Here is a 21,642-nt window from a genome sequence, read left to right on the forward strand (position 1 = left end):
CTGCTTTGAAGTGTAAAGGTAATGAAGGTTACGAGGTGCAGAAAAAGCAAACTTTTTCATCAGAAAAACGTATTTTAAATAGGTTTCTCGCAAATTTTTTTGCAAAATAGTGGGATTTTTTAAAGTCTGTTAACTTAAACTTCACTTGTTCCAAGTTTCAATCCTATCGATTAAATAGAACAGGTTCTAACATGGGGTTGAAAATATTACACGTAAAAACCTATGACCCGAGATAAAAAAAATGCACTATAGTTATTTTAATAGATACTCCTACTTATAAATTTCCGACCTATTTTATCCGATGAAACCCTATTTATTTTATTACAAACCTCTGCATTTACTGATAGGTAATACTACATATTTTTTTCAAATTTGTTTTGTTGTATGTTGGAAGTTGTAGTTTGGAATGTACCAAAAATCATATGTTCAAAGAGTAAAAAAGTTAGTTACTACGGATCGTTTTTAAGCTGTTTAATTTTTTTTGACATGAGTAATTAATTAAATTTCCACCTGAATGAAAGGACAAACATTTTAGGCAATTCAACTTAATTTTTTTTAATTGTTTTTTAAATGTGTGTGTAAAAAAAAAACTTAAAAAATTATCTGCCTGGAAGGAAAAAATTATTTTTCAGCTTAAATCTTTTAAATTTTAAAACTATAATAGAATATTATTTTTTTGACAAAATATGTTCATGTTCAAAAAAAAATTTTTCAATTCAAAAAGTCAAAATTTTTGTTTTTACCAGGAAAAAATTTTGAGGCTCAATTTTTCATTTATTATTTTAAAAAGTTTGAATTAAAAAAAATGAAATTTTCAAAAAAGTGGAAAACTGTACCGAAAAAAAATTATTAATTTCCCAGATTAAAGTACGAGAATGTTTTGAGAATTTTTTTTTTAATTTCTACTATTTGGGGAGAGAATAGTAAATTTAGAAGCAAGATCCCAATAAATTAATTTTTGGTTTTTAAACAAACTAAGCCCTTGAATTCAAAAAAAAGGAAAATGCAAAAACAATTCAAAAATGACTTAAAAATAAACAAAAAATTTGTCAAAATTATGGAAAATCTCAATCTTTCAAAAATAAAATAAAAATATTTCTCAGAGTTTTTGATTTTATTATATGTGAAAAGACTCTTTTGAAGCCCAACTTTTCGTCAACTATATTCAGAAACTTCGTTTAAAAACTGAAAATTTAAATCTAATTCGCTAATTATTTCCAAACGAACTTTAACTAAGAACTGAAAACAACAAGGCAGAAACTACTCAATCGAGCGCAGAGAAACTTCCGAATTACCCCGGAAGTCGAGTGGGGGGAAACTTTTTAACAAATTTCCTAGGGAATTCTCGGGCCTGGAAATTTGCAAGTTCCACTTTTGGGACTCCAATCATAAGTAGTCTTAACTCGGTTATATTTATTACTCGCTCCGGTTCACTGTTAATAACCTTTAACTCGACTTATGCTGGTTTTTAATTTTATTCTTAACTACAATAATCTCCTTGAATATTGCGAAGCGAAGAAGATGTTTTTTTAATTTTCCTTCTAACTCCCGAAGTTCAATAAATTTCTCTGTCTGGAAATCTATTTAGTCAGGCTTCTGACTTTATTATCTAATTCCAAATTAGCCAGAAGTCAAGGAATGAAATACGTTTTGAATTATTTAATATATACATTGTAAGTTGAGAAAACAAACCGTTTTTTAAGTATTTAAGAAAGAATCTTATTTGAAATTTTTGGGATATTTTGATTTTTATACGCAATATGTTCAGTCAAAAAAGTCCAAACTTTGGACGATGTTTTACATGGAAAAATAAGAAAAGTGTATAGATTCAAAAAATCTTAAGAAGGAATACCATAAATTACAGAAAATTAATGGAAAATTTAATAGAAATAAAAAGTGATTTGTTTCCAACAGATAACTCACCCAGTTACAGTAATAATTTTTAAATACAAAAAAAATAAGAAATTTTAGAAATAATTTAAAGTTATAATAAAAGAAAGAAAAGAACAAAAATAATTAAATAAAAAAATCACAACATATATCCAAATCCATAAATATTACAATAAATAACCTAAATAAAAATATGTCTAAAAAGAAGTACAGTTTTAAGTATAGTAACTAATAAGACAGGTCATATCCATAGAGCGCAAAACTTGAACTGAAATAGAATTACTTAGCTAGGTATATTGTAAGTATTTAAATAATGTTATTAATTATAACTTTTAAAGAATCATTAAAAACATCATAACTGTTTATTCAAATATTAAATGTACTACAACAAAAATTTAATGAGGCTTTATTAAGCATATTAGATCTGGGACGATTGCAATAAAAAGTTAACGAAGGTCTAGCGTTAAATTTAGGAACAATATATTTTATATAACTTAAAAAATTCGTACAATATTTGATTGTGTATTAGTTAATGCCGCTTCATGTTTTCCTATTTACTAATATGAATTATTATTCTCAGTGAAATCTCAGTGAGTGAAAAAAAGTGGAAATAAGTGAAGACTCTTGAAAACTCAACTAAGAAAATTTAGGCAATCTAATTGAACCTAAAGGCATTTAAAAGACCATCAAAAAAATTGGTGGAAATTAAAGAAAAATTCAAGAATGAATGTGAAAAATGAATTTGAAAGAGAGAATGAATATGTCAATTAATAAAAATACATAGATAACATTTTTCAAAATTTGCTTGATATGTACTTGAAGTTCATTAAATAATTAAGGCAACCTTTTTTGGGATTTTTGATTCTTTCACATTAAAAAATGTGGTCAAAATTCTCCTGAAACTTTAAGTTTATTAAACCTCAGAAAATTTAAAGAAAATCGATATTCTGAGAATAAGTCCAATTTCTCTTCTATTATTTAAAAAAAAAATCGAAATAGTTCGAAATTATAATGGAGTAATATAAATAAAAATCATTCAGTATATCGATATAATTAATTAATATGCTAAGGTAATTGATATATTTATCAGTTTACGCAATTTTGCAAAGTAAGCAAGTGCGATGTCCGGTCGACATACGGTTAATGTTATAAGCAGATAGGTTCAATAAACGATGTAGAAAAGTTGTTTTAGAATTTTATTTTGATAGCCTATAAAAGAACCTGAGACCTAAGTTATTACAAAAATAATCGAGAAAAAAGAAATATGTACTGTGACCTATAAAACCACAAAACTATGCCTAATTTACCTAAAGAAAACGTGCCACAGATACATTTAAGTTATGCCAACAAAAGACCGTTACGTTAATTTATACAAAACCATAAACAAATTTAAACTAAAGTTAACAAACTTACCCTCCTAATCTAATTAACCCCATTTGTCATAAATGCAAATAGGTTGAGCAATTTCAGGTGATTGTCTTTAAGATTAGGGAAACTGCTTGGAAATAGGGCGGTTAACTTCACTGCAAACTGCTTGAAAGTTATAATTAATTTTTTAAAAACCCTTATAAAATCGTTAAGGGGCCTATAAAGTTTAATTGGATATTTTCCAATCAATGAGTTTGTTTTTTACAGATTTAATTGTTAAAAAAGTAATTTTTATTTTAATAAATTCCAGTTATGTTATAGGTAAAAAAAAGGCAATTTTGCAAATATTTTACTTATTCATCCTGGGCTTCGTACATCCAATACATTTCGTGACTTGTTACCGTGAGGTATGAGCTATGAATAAACGATTTCTTCCAGACGACACATACATTTTTCCTGGATTTTACGTAAGGAACAGTAAAAAAAGTCCTTGTTGGTATTTGGCCATTAATTTTTAGAGCTAGAGTAAATAAATAACTCAAAACAAGATAAAGAAACGTAAAAAGTCATAAAAGCACATATCGCAGACACACCCCCGCAGTTTTACAACGGAGGACGTAAAACCCAGATTCAAATATTCACGTTTTATAGTGTAATTTGGGCAAATTAAAGATTTTCAAGACGCGGGTTTATGTCTTTGTGGTTACGTGATACATTAAGAGCAAACGGTCGAATTGAGAAAAGTAGGAAAAATGCAACAGTGAATACTTATGTTTGTTTTGGTCCTTCGAATCGAGAAAATCTAGTTATGTTAATTATTTGCTGCTATTTATGGTTTGGTCCTTTGAGCCGGAAGATTTGCTGACTTTTTCTTTAAGATGTTAAGGACACGAATGTACAAAAAAAACATTTACAATACTTAAATAGTTTGACGTTGGGAATATTTGAAAATTTTTCCGCATCGAAGAACCAACTAATCAAAGTTATGCACCTTATTTTAAAAGTTAAATTAAAATCTTAAAGCAACTTAACTATTAAGAAAATGTCAAAGTTGTACCAGACCGAAGGACCAATTTATAGAAGAGTCATTTGAGAATATTTATTATAAGTTCAGAAAATTGACTAAAATTTAGAGGAAAAAACATTTTCTTGTCAAACTAAGTGGAAAAATGGGGTTTAAAGCCTGAAAACAAAAAAAAATATTTAAACAAGTTATAAACTTTTTTCCGATATTACTAAAAACGTCTGATATTATCAAAATTTCATTAAGATTCATTTGAACTTAATACAACATTTTTTTTAAACATTATGTGTTTTATTTGATGAGAATATTCCTAATAGTTTTAGAGATTTTGGACACTAGAATGAGTCGTCACCTAGTAAGTCAAACTTCTTCCTTAGACCTTAAAAGTCTGAGCTTTCTTAAAATTTGGCCTAAAATAGTTTGAATCTTTGACGATATTTTTTAAGAATGTTCTTTTGAATATTATGTTATTTGCTTGTTAAGAATATTCCTAATAGTTTTTGAGATTTTGGACTTGGTATTGAATGGTCCCTCTGAAGATCAGCGTTTGGCCCTCGAGCTTACTACTTAATACCCCCAATATTTTCTATGCTTTTTAGTTTATGAGAATATTCTCAATCATTTCTGAGATTTGAGACAATGAGACTACAATAACTCGTTGCCTGAAAACTCAAACTTTGCCCTCAGACCCTGCCACTGAAAAAGCCTGATATTTCTTGAAGTTTTGCCTGAAATAGTTTGAATATTTGGTAATATTTTTTAAGAATAGTTTTTTTAATATTATGTTCTTTGTTTTTTGAGAATATTCCTAGTTATACTATGTTAAAATAGTTTTTAAGATTTTAGACTAGAGGAAATAATATTTTTTCTTTCAGGCACTCTAAACACTTTAACTGCCTGAAAGAAATTAAAAAAAAATTCTTGATAAAGAATACTAGTATAATACTATACAATTTTTCGATAATAATAATTAAAATAAAATTTACGAAAATCTAAAAAAAAAAGGAGGAAAGCGTAAAAATAATAAGAAAATCGAGAAAGCCAACAAAAATTAAAGAAAAGTCACAATAAAATTAAAAGAGAAGGTCTAAAGCGACGATTTTAATGTTTTTGGATTGTCAAGTGTCATTTCTGTAACGCAGAGGGCTCAAATTTCTTAAAAAATTCAATATGAGTCTAATTTTCTGTTTTTATTTAGGCAACTCAAAAATTCCATCAAGTGGTATTGGAAATTACTTAAGGTGATGAAAAAGTGCTCAAGAAACTAAGTTAAAAACCGAAAATGTATAAAAACAATAATAAAGTAAAGAAACTTTAAATTTTTGTGGTTTTAAGGACCAAATTATATTAAAAAATATATTCAAAGGTATTCTATAACTCGACACTTTTGTAATTTAGGAAAATTATTAAATTCAGAAGCTGAGAAACTTAATTTCAATATACTGGAAAAAATAGGCAGACCAAGAAGTCGTATTTTCAATTCTCTGGATAGCATAACGAAAAATTCTGGATAAATATAACTATTTAAACCAAGTAAAGTGTAAAAATAATAATAAAATTAAATAGAAAAATCAAGAAAGCCAACAAATATTAAAGAAAAGTCGAGATAGATCAAAAAAGAATTCCTGAAGCGACAATTTTTGATATTTTTGAATTGCTATATTTTTGTATTTTTTTAATTGAAATTTGTTTATTTTTGAGTTTAATATTTTGTTTTTTGTCCAGCCGTTCCAGGATGTCCTTCAACTGCCTTGAATAAAATAAAATATAATCTGCTGGAAGTGCACAAAGAATAACAGGAGATAATCTAATAAAGTATGAAAACAGTAATTTTATAGTTTCAAGTACCTAGTTCTTCTGGGTCAATCAAAGGACCAGAATGTATTAAGATTTTCAATATTTAAATTGAAAAGCGTTGCAACTTATAAAAATTATATTTTTTCTTCCAGGCACTCCAAGTACTTAAACTGCATGGAAGAAAATAAAAAAAATTGGATAGAAAATATTGGTATAATAAAAAATTTTCTAATTCCATTGACTGAATTTTAATAAAGCTAGGTAAAGTATAAAATTAATAATAAAATTAAATAAGCAAATTGAGAAAGCCAACAAATATTATAGAAAAGTCGCAATAAAATTGGAAAAAATGACCTAAAGCGACGATTTTGACGTTTTTGGATTGTCAAGTTTTTCTTGTAATTCAGAGGGCTTAAAATTCTTAAAATAATTAATATGAGTTTAATATTCTGTTTTTGTCTAGACAACCCCATAATTTCTTCAACTGCTAATAAAAATTACTTAAACTGCTGAAAAATTACATAAAAAATAAGATAAAAACCAATAAAAAACTTAATTTTTCTAGCTCGAAGGACCTAAATGTATTAAAAAAACATATGTAAAGGCATTTTATACTTCGAATTTCTTTATTTAAAAAAATTATTAAATTTAGAAGTCCTAAAAATATGGAGAAAATACGCCAAAATTTATGAGTTTTTCCGGCTCAAAGGACCAGGAAAACTGTTAGGTTGTTTGCACAGATTTAAAAAATTATTGAATTTTGTGCTTGAGAAATAAGATATTATGAATATTTTAAAATTTTTAGAATTTTAAGGTTTCTAAAAATATCATTGCTAGCTTACAAGTGTGAAAATTACTCAAAGGACCGCAATTCATTAAAATTACATTTAAAGGAATATAAGTCCTATAAACAAGAATATTAACAAATATACTAAAACATTGATTGTAATTTCTTTTTCACAAATTAACACAATTATTAAATTATTGAATTTCGATGCCTAATTTTAAAACGAATAACGTCAAAAAATATAAAAAATAAAACATTTTCTTCAGCTTAAAATAAAGAAAATCAAAATTGGTCTCCGCATTAAAAGAACAAAAATTAAAGAAAAAAACAACCAAAATATTCACAAAAAATTCTGTTCAACGAACGCACTCTATGAACAAACAAATTCAGTTTAATTACCAACTAAACTGATCGAAAATCCTGTTCAATCAATTATTCAAAAATTATCAACCCGGGGACAGAATATTAATAATAAAACAATTAAATGGTAAATTTCAAATTTTCTGATAATAAAGTTAAAATATTTGTCAAACACTGTATATCCCGGCAAATATCAAATTTCCGTATCGTTTAATTAAATTATTCCTGGCCCATAAAACTGCATACAGAAAACAACATACTCGCATGAAAACTCGTGTTTTCTCTCCATAAACGTCACGGATAAACCTCAATAAATTACCATCACCACCTTTGTTTACGATCGAGTTTTCTTTAATGAAAAATTTTCGCAATATAAAATGTGTTACTTACGGGTGTCGTCATATTTAACTCCATAAAACTCGGAAAAGCATTTGACCTTCGCCAACGAGTTATAGGGGGTAGGAGGCCAACACAAAATGTTATCGAAGGCCACCCTACAGAAACCATCGGGGTGGGTTTTTAGCAGTTTGATGGTTTCATTAACGTAGAGCCGTTCGCAGTCTTCTATTGTCTTATTAGGCCTAAAAATTAAAAAAAAAGGAGCAACATAAATATTTGGAGGCGTTTTATGGCTTGAATTTTGTTTAATTGGAGAAGTGTATTAAAATCAAATAAACTGGACCATAAAACAATTATACCATAAACCATAAAACAGTTATTAATATAGGAGAAAATAGTGAAAAATTATTGTTAAAATACAGGATCAAAAAACTGGTTGAAACTTTTAAAAGTTTTTTAAAAACTAGTGATTTATCTTAAAAAAAAAAACTGAATTTCCACTTCTTTGCGATAAAAAATGGCACAACTACTGCGATATTCATAGCGATACGTTTTGCTTTCGAGAAATAAAATGGAGTTTTTTCACATTTCACTCGAATACCTTAAGGTTATGTGAGAAAAGTATAGATATAAAAACTATGGATTTCGTTATCACCTATAATTTTCTTGAAACGCATATTTTTCAGGCAATTATTTTCTACAAAGAAACCATTTTTAATTAACCCTACCCTTACCCCCCCCCACCCACCCCACACAACTTACCAGTAGAAAATTATTTTCAAAATTAATTGCTTTCCAAAATAATACGCATGAATAGCAGCTGGTTTCGTCGTTAATATATAATCTAATAACACAGTTTTATTATCTAACTGTGATATAACTAATTATATTCAAATTCAAAAAGTCAATTCTTGATAAAGAATAACTCTCTTTTTTTGGATATTTTAGGATTAAAAGATGAAGTCATTATATAGTATCATTTCAAAGATTTTTGCCAAGACAATTATCAAACTTATTGGACGATAATTTTTGATATCTTTCTTACTACCACCTTTAAATATAGGTGTTATTTGTGCTGTTTTTAATGCGTCAGGAAACTGATTACTAGCCAATGAAAGATTAAAAATATTTGTTTTAGAGGTTTCACCATATATTCAGCAAGCCCTTTATAAATAAAAACAGAAATTATGTCTGGCCCAGTTGATTTCTTAGGTTTTAATTTCTTTATACTATTTAATATACTGTCTTCTTTAATTTGTCAAAAATTAAAAGCATTATTTGTAAAAACTGTGTTGTTTATGTCATTATTTGATGGTTTTTCAAAAATGGACTGGAAATTCTCTGCAAAAGCATCAGCAATACTTTTAGCATTGGAGTATGTATTTTCATTATTCATATTTTATTGTTGATCACTTCACTGGGCAAGTCATCTTTTTTTGATTTACTGCGCAAAAACTGCCAAAATGCATTTGCAGGGTCTAAATTTAAATTGTGCTCAATATTCTTTTTATAATTATTGTACTTTAATATTGTTTGAGATTTAATGATTTTTCTTAAACTGGTTTTGCAGAGTCAAGTCAGTCTCTTTCCTATTTTGTCTTTTTTGCCTATTTTTTTTTCTTTTTTGCCCTCACAATTTAGTAAAACCATCCTTTTTCTTAACTAGTAACTTTGAGATGGTTTTATAGTTTCTTGTGTCCTCACCTCATTTCTGAAAGCATTAAGGGAACTTTACCCTGTTTAGGTACCATAATCCTTCAAAGTGCTTATTTTGCAGAGCACTGTGATTAATTCGATTCTTCACCAAATTAGTACTTGTTTTCAGGTCATTATCGTCAAGATAACATAACTTGATTTTTTTCAACAAGAAGTTGCAATTTACTCCTCTGGTCCATAGTCAAATTGGCAGAAGATTCTTCAAAAACGTTTTGAACATTTAGGAATAGATCTGCTTTAATGACGAATTCCATCTGCATTTGTCAAGACTGCGACTACTTAAGTCAATGTTCACTACTTGTTTCAAGTGTTGATCATATATAGCCTCTAAGTTTACTATTCACTACAAAACAGTAGATTCGTTCTGGGTGAAAGAATTCCTTAACCATATACTTTGCAGGTTTTCATGAGTACAATCAAAACAGAATTTCCATCTTTTCCCCTAGTCGTGATATTAGCCACATCCTCTGAATAAGTTAGTATGGTAATATACTGTTTATAATGTAACGACTCGGGCATTTCCATTACTTTCATGTATCTTCCATTGAACGGGTGTAGCATATTTTTCTTATTTCGTGCGATATTATAGTACCTACATACTTGGCCTGCCAGACCACCTGATTTAACATACCTTGACTTTTTATTATGGGGTAATGTAAAAGATATTGTGTACCAATCTCTACCAACAACTAGACATGATATGGAAATGATTGCAGTTGGAGAGTAGTTTGGACATCTATTAAGAGAATAAATACCTAATATGTTTGGCTTTAAAATTGATCGTTATCAAGATCATAATTTAAATATAAAAAGAAATTTGTTAAAAATCATTGCTTTCATAATAACATATATCAGATTCAATAGGGTTGCTTTTAGAGTCGCATCTTTTTACTATCTAGAGCTGGATTTTGAATGTTCTTCTACATCTAAAAAACTTTAACTTCTAGAGCAGAAATTAAATTAGTGAATATATATATATATATATATATGTTACGGGTAAAGTTAGAATAACGGTTAAGCTTAGGTTTACCCGGATAAACTGCACAATACCCATAAAACATGGGTAAAGTTCAAAATATTAATAAAATTGTACACGTTTCGGGCTTTACCCGGGTAAACCGCGTTCTATCCGCCTTGGCGTGGTTAATGTTAAAAAATAACGCCATAAATATTTGGAGAAGTTTCTTTAATTAAAAAAACAGATTTTACAAATCAAAGGTAAACACTAAAACTGTATCCTAACAAAGTAAAAGATAATATAATCTATTTGTTCAAACAAAACAAGCTGCTGTGACATTTCGAGTTACAAAGATTTCCAATAGCTTTACATTTACATTTATTGGTCATGCACTTAGTTTTACAGTTGCATCGTTTATAACCTTGACCTCCTAAAAGTGACTGTTCGTTTGCAAGTTGTCTTAAATTTTTCTTTTCCGGTGATACACTTTCCATCTCTTTCCATATCAATAAGCTTCTCACTGCACACAGAAAATTGGTTCCTGGAAAACATTTCTTCGATAGTTCTTCTCTGGTTCGCTAGCTTATACAAATTGTCGTTAATTTTCTTGATAACTGTCATGAAATGTTTGTCTAAATGTCTAAAATCACCCCTTCCTCGATCAACGTCTGAAATTTTTACTCTCACTGTATCTTTAACAGAACATGGGGAAACTTTGAATTAGATAAAGCTTTCATCTTCTTTGCTTGATTTTCTAAATTTCTTTTTGCGTCTAGTCTGTTTGACTGTATATTTCTTTGGTACAAGCAAAGTTCACACCATATATTCCCTAACGTATTTAAATTGTCACATTCTACACACTTGCTCTGATTGTCTGAAGTTTCTGTATTACTAGCGTTTTCTCGATAATTATTGTTGCCATTTTCCATATTGCCACCTTCAGTAATATCTTCTTGCAAATTGTCTGGTTCTGGGTCACTATCCATAGACTGGTTTATATTTATTTCTTGTTGAGGCTGTTCACCTAAACCAAATTCCCTTACCACTTTCTCGAGTTCTTCTTCGGTCGTAGATCAATAGCTTCTTTTGGAAAAGCTGATGTGGATAGGCCGACTAATATGATTACTAATGATTAGTATCATGCCCAAACATGGCAGCATAAGGAGCTTGATTTATCACATCATGGTATGCCCTATTTTTCATTAACTGAACAAATCTTAGACCTTTTGATCATCGCGTGCAGTTTTCATCGTCCATCCACGTCATAAGCATGTTCTGTATATCTTGAAATACAAAATATGTCTACCAGGCTCTTAGCTACTTCCTCAGCTCTTTTCGACGTTAATGGACGTGTTTAAACAAACTTAGTTAAGTGGTCCTGATAAACCATAATAAATTTGTATTATCTATCCGGATGGGATTGCATGTCATTTAGATCCACTTGACAACGGCTGTTCATCTCCGAAAAAACCATTGGTTTAATCACAAGTCCTTTTTTGGCAGATTTCAGTTTCTTTTGGCACCCTTCACACAAGCGCAGATATAACTTAATAACATCTTGAGTTATATTCTTGTACTTTTTTTTACATTCGCTTTCCATACGGTGCTTACCGCCATGTCCTATAGCTAAATGTGCATTATGCAAAATGTCAAACATTTCGTCGTTTGTAACGTAATATTTAATGCTAGATTCACCTGACGATAAACGAGCAATAAGCTTTTTAACGCCTTTAACAGAACATATGTCAAACCTCTTTAACCGCCCATTTTGTAGCGTAGTCTTAGTTTTAAAGTTTTTTGCCAACTTGACTGATTCTAACATTTCTTGTTATTGTTCATTATTAAAATAAAAACTATTTGCACTTTTCGTAGACACCAACTCGTTAAAAACTTCATAAAAACGCTGTGCTAAACGCGCACGTCCACTCTCTTCAGTTGCCATTTTAGAACTGAACTGAACGTGGTGAAAGATGATGCAATAATAATTCCTACATCCAACTTTACCCACGCAAAAGCAGATAGAACGCGGTTTACCCGGGTAAAATCTGAAATATGTGTAATTTCAATATTATTCGGGTAAACCTAAGTTTAACCCTTATTCTAACTTTACCCGTAACATATATATATATATATATATATATATATATATATATATATATATATATGGGTGTCCCGAAATTACATCGCAATATTTTACCAGCTGCATCTTTGTCTAAAGATAAGACAAAAACTTCATTTACAGGAATCTTGAAGAAGAAAGTGAATCGTTTTCATGTTACAGGGTGTTTTATAATTCCTATTGAAGATGGTTTATTGTTAATATTTTCGAAACGCCTAGTCATTACTTTTCGAAATTTTTATCGTATACTACAGTTATTGTTGCTAACTGATTTTATAGCATTTTATGCTAAAATGTATACAGAGTCGATTCAAATTAGTGGTCAGCAAAGATAAAAATGTCATAACTTTTTTTCTGGTTACTTTTTAATTATTTGGATAGTAAAATTAAAAAAAACCAACATTTTTACATAAAAAAGATACTCTTGTCCTATTTTGATAGGAGCGCTAATTTTTGAAATAATCAGACATAAATGTTTTGCAACCTACACTCATTAAGTATTTTTGATCATGTTTAATAAAATTAAAAGGTATGTTAGAAATCGTCAGGTAAAAACATGACATAATACTATTACAAATACTTAATTTTAAGATCAAAAACTATTTCAAAATTGTAAATAATCGAAAAAAATTAAGACAATTAACTCATTAGCTAAGAAAAATAAACTTAAAATACCAAATAAAACAAACAAAAAATTAATTGAAACCAGAGGCGTCTAACGAAATAAGACTTCTTTAGAGTATCTTTTATGTAAAAATATTGGTTCTTTTTAATTTTACTATCCAAATAATTAAAAAGTAACCGGAAAAATAGTTATGACATTTTTATCTTTGCTGACCACTAATTTTATACGACCCTGTATACATTTTAGCATAAAATGTTATAAAATCAGTTAGTAACAACAACAATAGTATCCGATAAAAATTTTGAAAAATAACGACTAAGCCTTTCGTAAATATAAACAAAAAACCATCTTCAATAGGAATTATAAAACACCCTGTAGCATGAAAACGATTCACTTTTCAAGATCCCTGTATATAAAGTTTTTGTCTTATTTTTAGGCAAAGATGCGGCTGGTAAAATATTGCTATGTAATTTCGGGACACCCTGTATATAAGCTACGATTTATCCCTCGCAGCAATATTGTACTGTTAATAGTTTTCCTTGATATTAATTGAATAACATTCCAACCTCCAATCTAAAATTCCACTTTCTCAACTGCTTATATCTGGAAAAACCGTTGTGCAAAGTATCAAATTCATGAGAATTTCATATCGATTCCTGGCTTACCAGTGTAAACCCATAATACCCCTCTGTCAGTTCTCTAATAACCCAAATATCATTTTAAAAAGTTGTTTTTCTGTTGTAGCTTATCCAATCACGTACGAAAACAATCTTTTTATTGAGATTCGTCGCTTATTTTGCGACTGCGTCCCAGATATAGGTCTAACAAGGGAGAACTTTCGATTTATTTAGGGAGTTTTTTTAAATTTATATACATTTCAAATATGCGTGTAAAAGGACATTTACAGGATCAATTTTATTTATACTTTTGTCATCCTACCGGAAACTGCACGTATAAAATATAACGAAAAATAAATATAAATTAAATTGGAATTTACAATTGTGATTTATAAAGGATTCGGTTATAAGACAGAGAGAAAAAGATAAATTCAATTCAATATGTATATTTTGGTTTAATATTTAAATTTTTTAGAAAAAAAAGAAACCGTTAACAGCAAAATAATTTTTGTAATGTTGTATTGTTTGTTAACTTTTAATAATATTGGCAAAAGCTCTTTTTAATTATACTTTATCGCTATCCATACCTGTGGCACAACCTTGAATAAATAAATTTCAAATACATAAATAAAAGAATATCAGTTTACACGACAACACGAATTGTGTTTTTGGCATGCTAATTGTGTTGGAAATAATTAGTGTAAACAACGCAAAAACGAGATGAAATAATTAAAAGTTAGAGTGGAATTTTCAATTATTAAATTGGTTGTAAGATAAAATGGTAGAAAATAACAAAATTTTGTTTTGATTGGTTTTTATTAAAATTTTGTTACATTTTAGGAAAAAAGCCCATTTTACATAATTTTTTAGCTATATTTTTTTACTTCTCCGACTGAGTTGAACAAAGTGTAAATATTTCTATTTATTTGGTATGTCATTGTATAATTTTCCTATAAGTGGTAAGGCACTTGCAGGAGATACGCAAAGATAACAGAATCAAATGAATCAAATGCATGAAATCCAGCAATAAAGTAATAAAAGAGCAAAGAACTTGGAATTAATTGGAAAAGGGAAATTGGAATTTATTGGAAAGAAAATGAGGCCAATAAAATCCGTCCTTCGAAATGAAATATTAGAAAAATTCCACAATTTTTCGCAAAATTTCTAGAAATTACTGGCTTAAGTTATAAGTCTAAAAACTCAATGAAAATTGGGAAAGTTTTATGGCTTGAATTTTTTTCTTTAATTTGGGAAAAATTATACCTAATATCAAAAGTCTGGACACTTCAAAAACATTAAAAAATATTTAATTTTTGCCAGTTCAAGGGACCTAAAAAATTAATAAGAAATCATAAAAAAATTATTAAAAGGCCTTCGGAGTATGAAACTCCAACAAATCTAGGAAACTATTGATTGCAGTTCATTTTCCATGAGTTATTGTTTTAAACCTAAAAAAAGAGAGAAGTTAGATGCCTAAAATAAAATATGCTGCCAAAAAATGAATTTCTTATCTTTAAAATACAGAAAATAAATAACTTTTTTGGGTTAAAGGACCAAAAAATTATATTTACACAAACGCAAAGTAACGCACTTAATCAACAAACAAATTTACTTTAATTACCTACTAAACTAATCAAAAACCCTTTTACAATAAATTATTAACACATTTTTACCCGGGTTCCAAGTATTAATAATAAAACAATTAAATGGAAAACTTCAAATTTTCTGATAATAAAGTTATAAAAAGTAATAAAATAGCAAACAACCTTGTTAAACTGATGAAAGAGGTAGATAGCCTAAAAGAATTTATTGGAAAGAAAAAGAGGCTAATAAAATTCGTCCTTCCAAATAAAGAAGCAAACAAGAGAAAACTTGATGTGAAAGGACCAGAAATTTACATAAAATCTAACTAAACCAAAAGCCAAAAGAAATATTTAAAGCACGTTTTTATGAAGCTGGATGAGCAAAAGAGTCAAAGAACACCATACCTAATTATAAAATATTTCAATAAGATTCCTAAAATTGTAAAAAAGACTTGTATGAAAAGTAAGCAGCTTAGGGGTTAAAATAAATTTTTGGTACACCAATCAATAATTAATACCAAATAAAATTGATAAGTGGAAAGTTAGAGTTTTGATAATATATACAACAAACAACAATCACGCTTACAGAAACATGGCTTAGTAATTATACTAATGACAGCCTAGTAAGTCTAGAGTCAAAAGAAAAGTAAATAGTTATAGTATGAGCTGCCTACTTTTCAAAATGACCCTATTGACGCACCAGTAGATCCTACTAGTTGGATATTTAAGTAGACAAAAAAGCTAATTTTTAAATTGCATGCATATATTTTATTGAAACAACATAGAAAGAATCAAAAATATTCCTTTACTTGCATTTACGTGAACACATTAACTAGAAAAGTACCGTCCAATCAGTCCATGTTGTAATCCACGTAGATGCATGAAAAAGATAGTAGCCCAATAATTAACAATATTCATCTACAACATTCCATCAAATATTCTACTACAACAAATTTATTAAAATGTCTAAATGATTTGACTGAATATCATTATAGCGATTAGCAAACAGACGTTATGTGTTTGAACTGTGAGGAGGCATTTTACAAAATCCCACAAAACTTGTCATCAATAAAACACTCAAAAACTTTGGAATAAAAGGAAACCTACTGAGTATGATTGATGATATACTAATAACCCGATACTACCAAGTAAAAGTCAAAAAAACATCTCGTAAAAAGCGTAGTTATCCAGGAGTCGGTGCTGGGACCATTACCTTTAATCCTGTACCTTATTGACCTTTTATTTTAAATCTTATAGACATATTAATTAAACTTATTGCTGATGATATTTATAAAAATCCTTAAGCAGAGCAGCTGAAACTAGATCTTCAGCCGATAGAAGCATAGTCAATGTATAATTATGATCCACTATACTGTCTAGTATACAAATACAATCTTTAAGTCATGAGTTACTGATTTTTCTGGGGTTTCTTCCAACACACTTTCTTAAATATTAGAAATTGTAAGGACTGTTGCACCAAAGTAGAAATATGATCCACGCAGAATTCCATGTAGCAATTTTTATAATTATTGACTTATTTCACTCACCTAAATCTCATCATGTCATCCAAACTACTACCATTAACTCCATATCCCATATAACTGCTACCTTCCACCTCGTGGTCCATTGGCCCTTGGTCCTGTTGCCAATTGGCACCATACCAGTTATAACTCATTATTGTTTACAATTTTTAACACTAAATTAACACTAATCCAATTGTTTTCAGATTAGCATCCCTCTGTTCCTAAGGCTGTAGTAGACCTCGTAGAGAAATGGTCGGGAACTAAACTCTTTGAAGAGGGTTGATGGTGAAATTGCTTGAAGTTGACGTTTAGGCATCGTTGGGGCTTAGTAAGGGGTGGTTATTGTCTACAAAAAAAATTGTTAAAGGTTAGAGTTAAAGAAAAACGAATTAGGGTAATAGTTAGTAACGATGATATTGCCGCCATAATTGTGAAAAACAGTAAATAATTTGCATTAAGTCTTATATTTTATATTATAAAAGTCTATGATGAATGAATGAATTTTGAAGTTGAAATTCTTGTTCCTTTCAATATATTTACTTCACTTCCACGTAATATATAACAGAAACTTTGGAATATCTGATTACATTTTTGGAAAGTAATGCTAGCATGCATTCCTTAGTATATGGTTTAGTCCCATTTCCTATATGTAGTAACAGATTTAATAAATAAAAAAAAATAATTAAAAGAATTGTTACATTCGATGGTTATAACAATGTATATTGGTTATAAGCTGTTCAGAAGACAAAAGTTTAAAATTAATCTTAAAATCTCTACCACATATCAAAATGATAAAAATAAACAACGATTGTGATAAGAAATACATAGGGCAAATAAGAAGATCAATTATTGATTGCAGGAATCATTCTTAATAGGGATAAAGGTCCGATTCCTTAAAGTCAATTGTATTAGTTAATGTTTGAGCTTCGTTAGCTCAGTCCTGTCAAGAATAAAATAAAGGATTTCGGTTAGTAGTAAAACTGTTTTGTGATCCAAAACGTTTTAAGCAAAATTGGACGCCATTTTGTTTTTTTTATTATATTATTTTCCTATGTAAACACTTGACAACTGATTCAAATGGTCTAATAAAGTCGAAACTTACTGAAAAGCCATTGTTTAATATGATCCACTAAAAATCCATAAAACTGGAAAAAAATTATTGCCGAAATGCACTAAAAATTTTAATTCATACTCGCGTAGTAAGTTAATTAAGCAAACTGAGCGCGTTATCGTTATTAAAACATTGCGAATCCGTTTAGTATATTATCAGATGTTTATTGTTACAAAATTGTTTAAATATTTGAGCGACTAATTCGGTTCAGGGTAATACAATGCTCTTCTTTTCTACTATCCAGGCGTACTACGTTTTATTTGGACACGACTTTCTTTATTTTGAATTGTTTGAATTTTTATCGTTATTTTCAATTAAATTATGGTGAAGTTTTATATGTAGTTTAGGAGCTTTAGGGATAAAGTCAACATGAACTATATGCAACTATATTTTTTTTATTAAATTTAGTTTTTTCTTTCAGATATTTGAAAAAAAATTAAATTTTTTTTACTTTAAATTTAAGTTTAAAAACGAAAATATTTAGAGATAAATTACTCATAACTCATGACTCTTGTAATTTTTTCCTTTTTTTTCTAATTATAAACTTAACACTTGTTACATTTGGCGTATTTAGAATTAGGAGAATATTAGTCTAAGAGGTTTAAAGAAATAAATACATTTAAAATCAGGCAAACTTTAAAACTATGTAAGTTATGAACAAGTATTAGTCCAGGAGCTTTGTATAAATAACGATTTTTTCAATTCTACATTTAGATAAACCAAAATTTAAATTGTATTTAAATAATGAAAAAAATATTAAGTTAGGAACATGAGAGAAAAGGAATTCATTTTATTTAATTCCATCTTTATTAACACAATTACAAATGTAAATATTTACCCTCCTGGTCATGTAAAAGCTACATAGAAAATTGTGTAAAAAATCATAGTAAATCTGTGGCTAGGATTTAAGTTTCCACCAATAATTTTTGTAAATTTATACTTTTATTTATTTACAGTAAAGAAAATCACCACGGGTGTATGTAAAATCAACTTTTTTTACACGAAATATAGAAAAATTTACGTCTCACATTAATCAACAATAAACTATCATGGAAATGTACCTTTCTTTGTTAAATTAAGAAATCATAAATATAATTTAGCTCAAAGGTTAACGGCCTTTAGTAAAGGTTAAAATAATAAAAAATGTAAAGATTTACATTTTTACTCATATATAAATTACAAATAAATTCTGTAAGTTTTCATCAAGAATTTATATACTAAGACTCTCAATGATGCTACATTAAAATCTGATCAAATTCAAAAAAAACACAAGTATAACTGACCAACGTGGAAAGCATATGAATCGCCCAAAAAAACTAACAGATGCAGAGAAAATATGTGAACATATTAATTCATTTTCACAGCAGGAAAATCATTATAGCAGAAATGCATCCACAAAGAACTGCCTCCCAGCTGATTTGAGCATCTCAAAAATGTATAGACTGTTCTTGGAAAAATACCCACAAAGTAAAGTCTCATTAAGGACTTATCATGATATATTTAAAAGTAAATTTAACCTACGTTTTGGACTTCCCAGATCAGACATCTGTTCATACTGTGACAAGATGTTCATGAAACTTTGCTCAACGAACGATGAACACGAAGTAAAGGAAATCGAAAATGAAAGTAAAATCCATCACATGCGAGCTGAAGCAGGCTACCAGGCATTAAGACAAGATACCGAAATGGCTAAGATAAATCCTAATTATGTGATTTTATGCACAGATTTGCAGCAAGTACTTTTTTGCCCAAACCTAACTCATTCGTCCATTTTCTATCAAAGGCAATTTTCTACCTATAACTGTTGTGTTCATAACATGGAAAATAGTATAGCTACAATGATGTTATGGCATGAAGTAATGGCACATCTAGGGTCTACTGAGGTTGCATCGGCATTACTATTTTATGTCATCCAAAATTTCAATCGTCTTGGTCGAGGGCAGGAAGGAAAACTTGTGTTTTCTTTGCTAAAATTGTTTGAAGTTATTGGAAATTATATATTTTTTAATTCAGTTATTATTATTTTTAGGTATATAATTTGTATTCATTTAATTTTGTATTAGGCAATAAGTACATTGAAAGATTTATAAACAAATAAATTTAATCCAGAAACTTTTTAATAAAAGCAAAAAAAATAATTTTTTTAATAATTATAAATTAAAATTACAAATTTTAAAATAATTATAAATTTTAGGACAATATTGGTCTAGGAGCAAAATGCAGTTTTTTTTTAATTTTAAATCAAAATCTGGCAAAATTTGAAAATATATTTAAGTTTTGTAGAAAAAAATCTATTTTTTAAAAATTTTGAATTGAAATAAGCCAAATTTTGAAATTAATTTAAATTATACGAAAATATTAGTCCACAAATTAAAAACTTAAATTATCCAAATTTTAAAATTAAATTAAAATATGCGAAAGTATTAGTCTAGGAGCTGTAGGGAAAATATTGGCCAAATAACATTATGATTATTGATTCATTTTCAAAATATTGACAAACCCTTAATTTATCATTACTAAATTAATTTCAGGTTAATATTGATGCATCTGAATCACAATCAATTCTTTGTGGAAGAGTATCACTATTTATAAAAATCTTAATCAATACTTCATTTAGCATCACTAAATGAATTCCAGGTTATTATTGATGCATCAAAATCACAATCAATCTAACATTTTAGTATCACAAATTAATTTTGCTATGTTAATTTCATTTCTTTTAAAACTACCTTTTTTTTAAACAAGAAATTTTTTTTTTTAAAATATAGAAATATTTTTAAATTATTGGTAATTTTAATGGTATTTTAAAGTACGGTAATAGTCCAGGAGTTTTAGGGATAAATCTAACATCAACTTAATGTGTAAAGGTCATTGAGGTCGTAAACTCTCCATTTGGGAACAAAATGTTGTCCAAAATCATGAATTAATGAACCAAATTTTGATCGAAATTTATATAACAAAGTATATTAGTCTAGAAGCTTTCAAGATTTTTTTTCCAGGGTATGAATTAAAATCTAGTCAAATTTTGAAATTAATTTAAATTATAAGAGGCTATTAGTCCAGGAGCTTCGTCGAAAAAATAATCATTATTTCGAGAAATAAAAAAAGTAAAATTTGGCCAAATTTTTTAATTAATTTATAATTTAGGAGACTATTAGTCTAGGAACCGTAGGGAAATATAAATGTTTTTTTATTAAATTACGTTTTATGAAAATATATTAACTTTTTTACATTAATAGAAATTGTTAACGCTATTTCAAATTCTGATGATAGTCCAGGCGCTTTGTAGACAAATTTAACATCAAGTTAATTATTAGCAAATGCAATCTTCAATGTATCAAGGTCATTTAGCTCATAAACTTGCAATTTATGATTAACATATTTTTATCAGAGATTCTCAAAAAGAAAATATTTTTTCAATTATAAATTAAAATCTGCTTGACTTTGAGTAAATATACATTTTTTTCATGGTCAACTCTAAGCCCTCGATAAACAACCTTAACTTATTTCAGAAATTAATAAAACTCTAATGCTTAATTTCCTTCATAATTTTCCCCAAAACTCCTGGACTAAAAATCACCTTGTACGGCAAATATTTAAGTCATATAGAGCTTTAAGGCTTTATTAGACAAACATCTTGTAAGTATAAATAAAATTAACTCTCTTTACATACCTTATAATAAAAGCACGTCCTTCTTCAGAACATATGTTATCAAGTACAACCAAAAGATAAAAACCAAGTTTCTACGTTTTATTATGTTTATCATACACGCCGGTCTTATGAATAAATTTATGGTTTTTCTACTGGGATAATATGTGAATCGC

General features: G+C 28.3%; 1 protein-coding gene across 5 annotated transcripts in view; it reads right to left on the reverse strand.

The window, feature by feature from the left end:
* Positions 1–21,642, reverse strand: part of LOC126736685 (diuretic hormone receptor-like) — a 221,939-nt gene that overhangs the window by 102,541 nt on the left and 97,756 nt on the right. For 4 of the 5 annotated variants that reach the window (XM_050441185.1, XM_050441183.1, XM_050441180.1 and 1 more), the window contains exons 2-3: positions 16,731–17,052; positions 7,617–7,807 (exon numbers count right to left, since the gene is read on the reverse strand). In XM_050441185.1, coding sequence (XP_050297142.1) covers positions 7,617–7,807; positions 16,731–16,858 — 319 coding nt within the window. In that variant the 5' untranslated portion in view covers positions 16,859–17,052. Of the gene's footprint in view, positions 1–7,616; positions 7,808–16,730; positions 17,053–17,808; positions 17,949–21,642 lie in introns of those variants that run through there. The other variant, XM_050441182.1, reaches the window with a different exon arrangement.

This window comes from Anthonomus grandis, chromosome 5 (genome assembly GCF_022605725.1).
Source record: "Anthonomus grandis grandis chromosome 5, icAntGran1.3, whole genome shotgun sequence".
Lineage (NCBI taxonomy): Eukaryota > Metazoa > Arthropoda > Insecta > Coleoptera > Curculionidae > Anthonomus > Anthonomus grandis.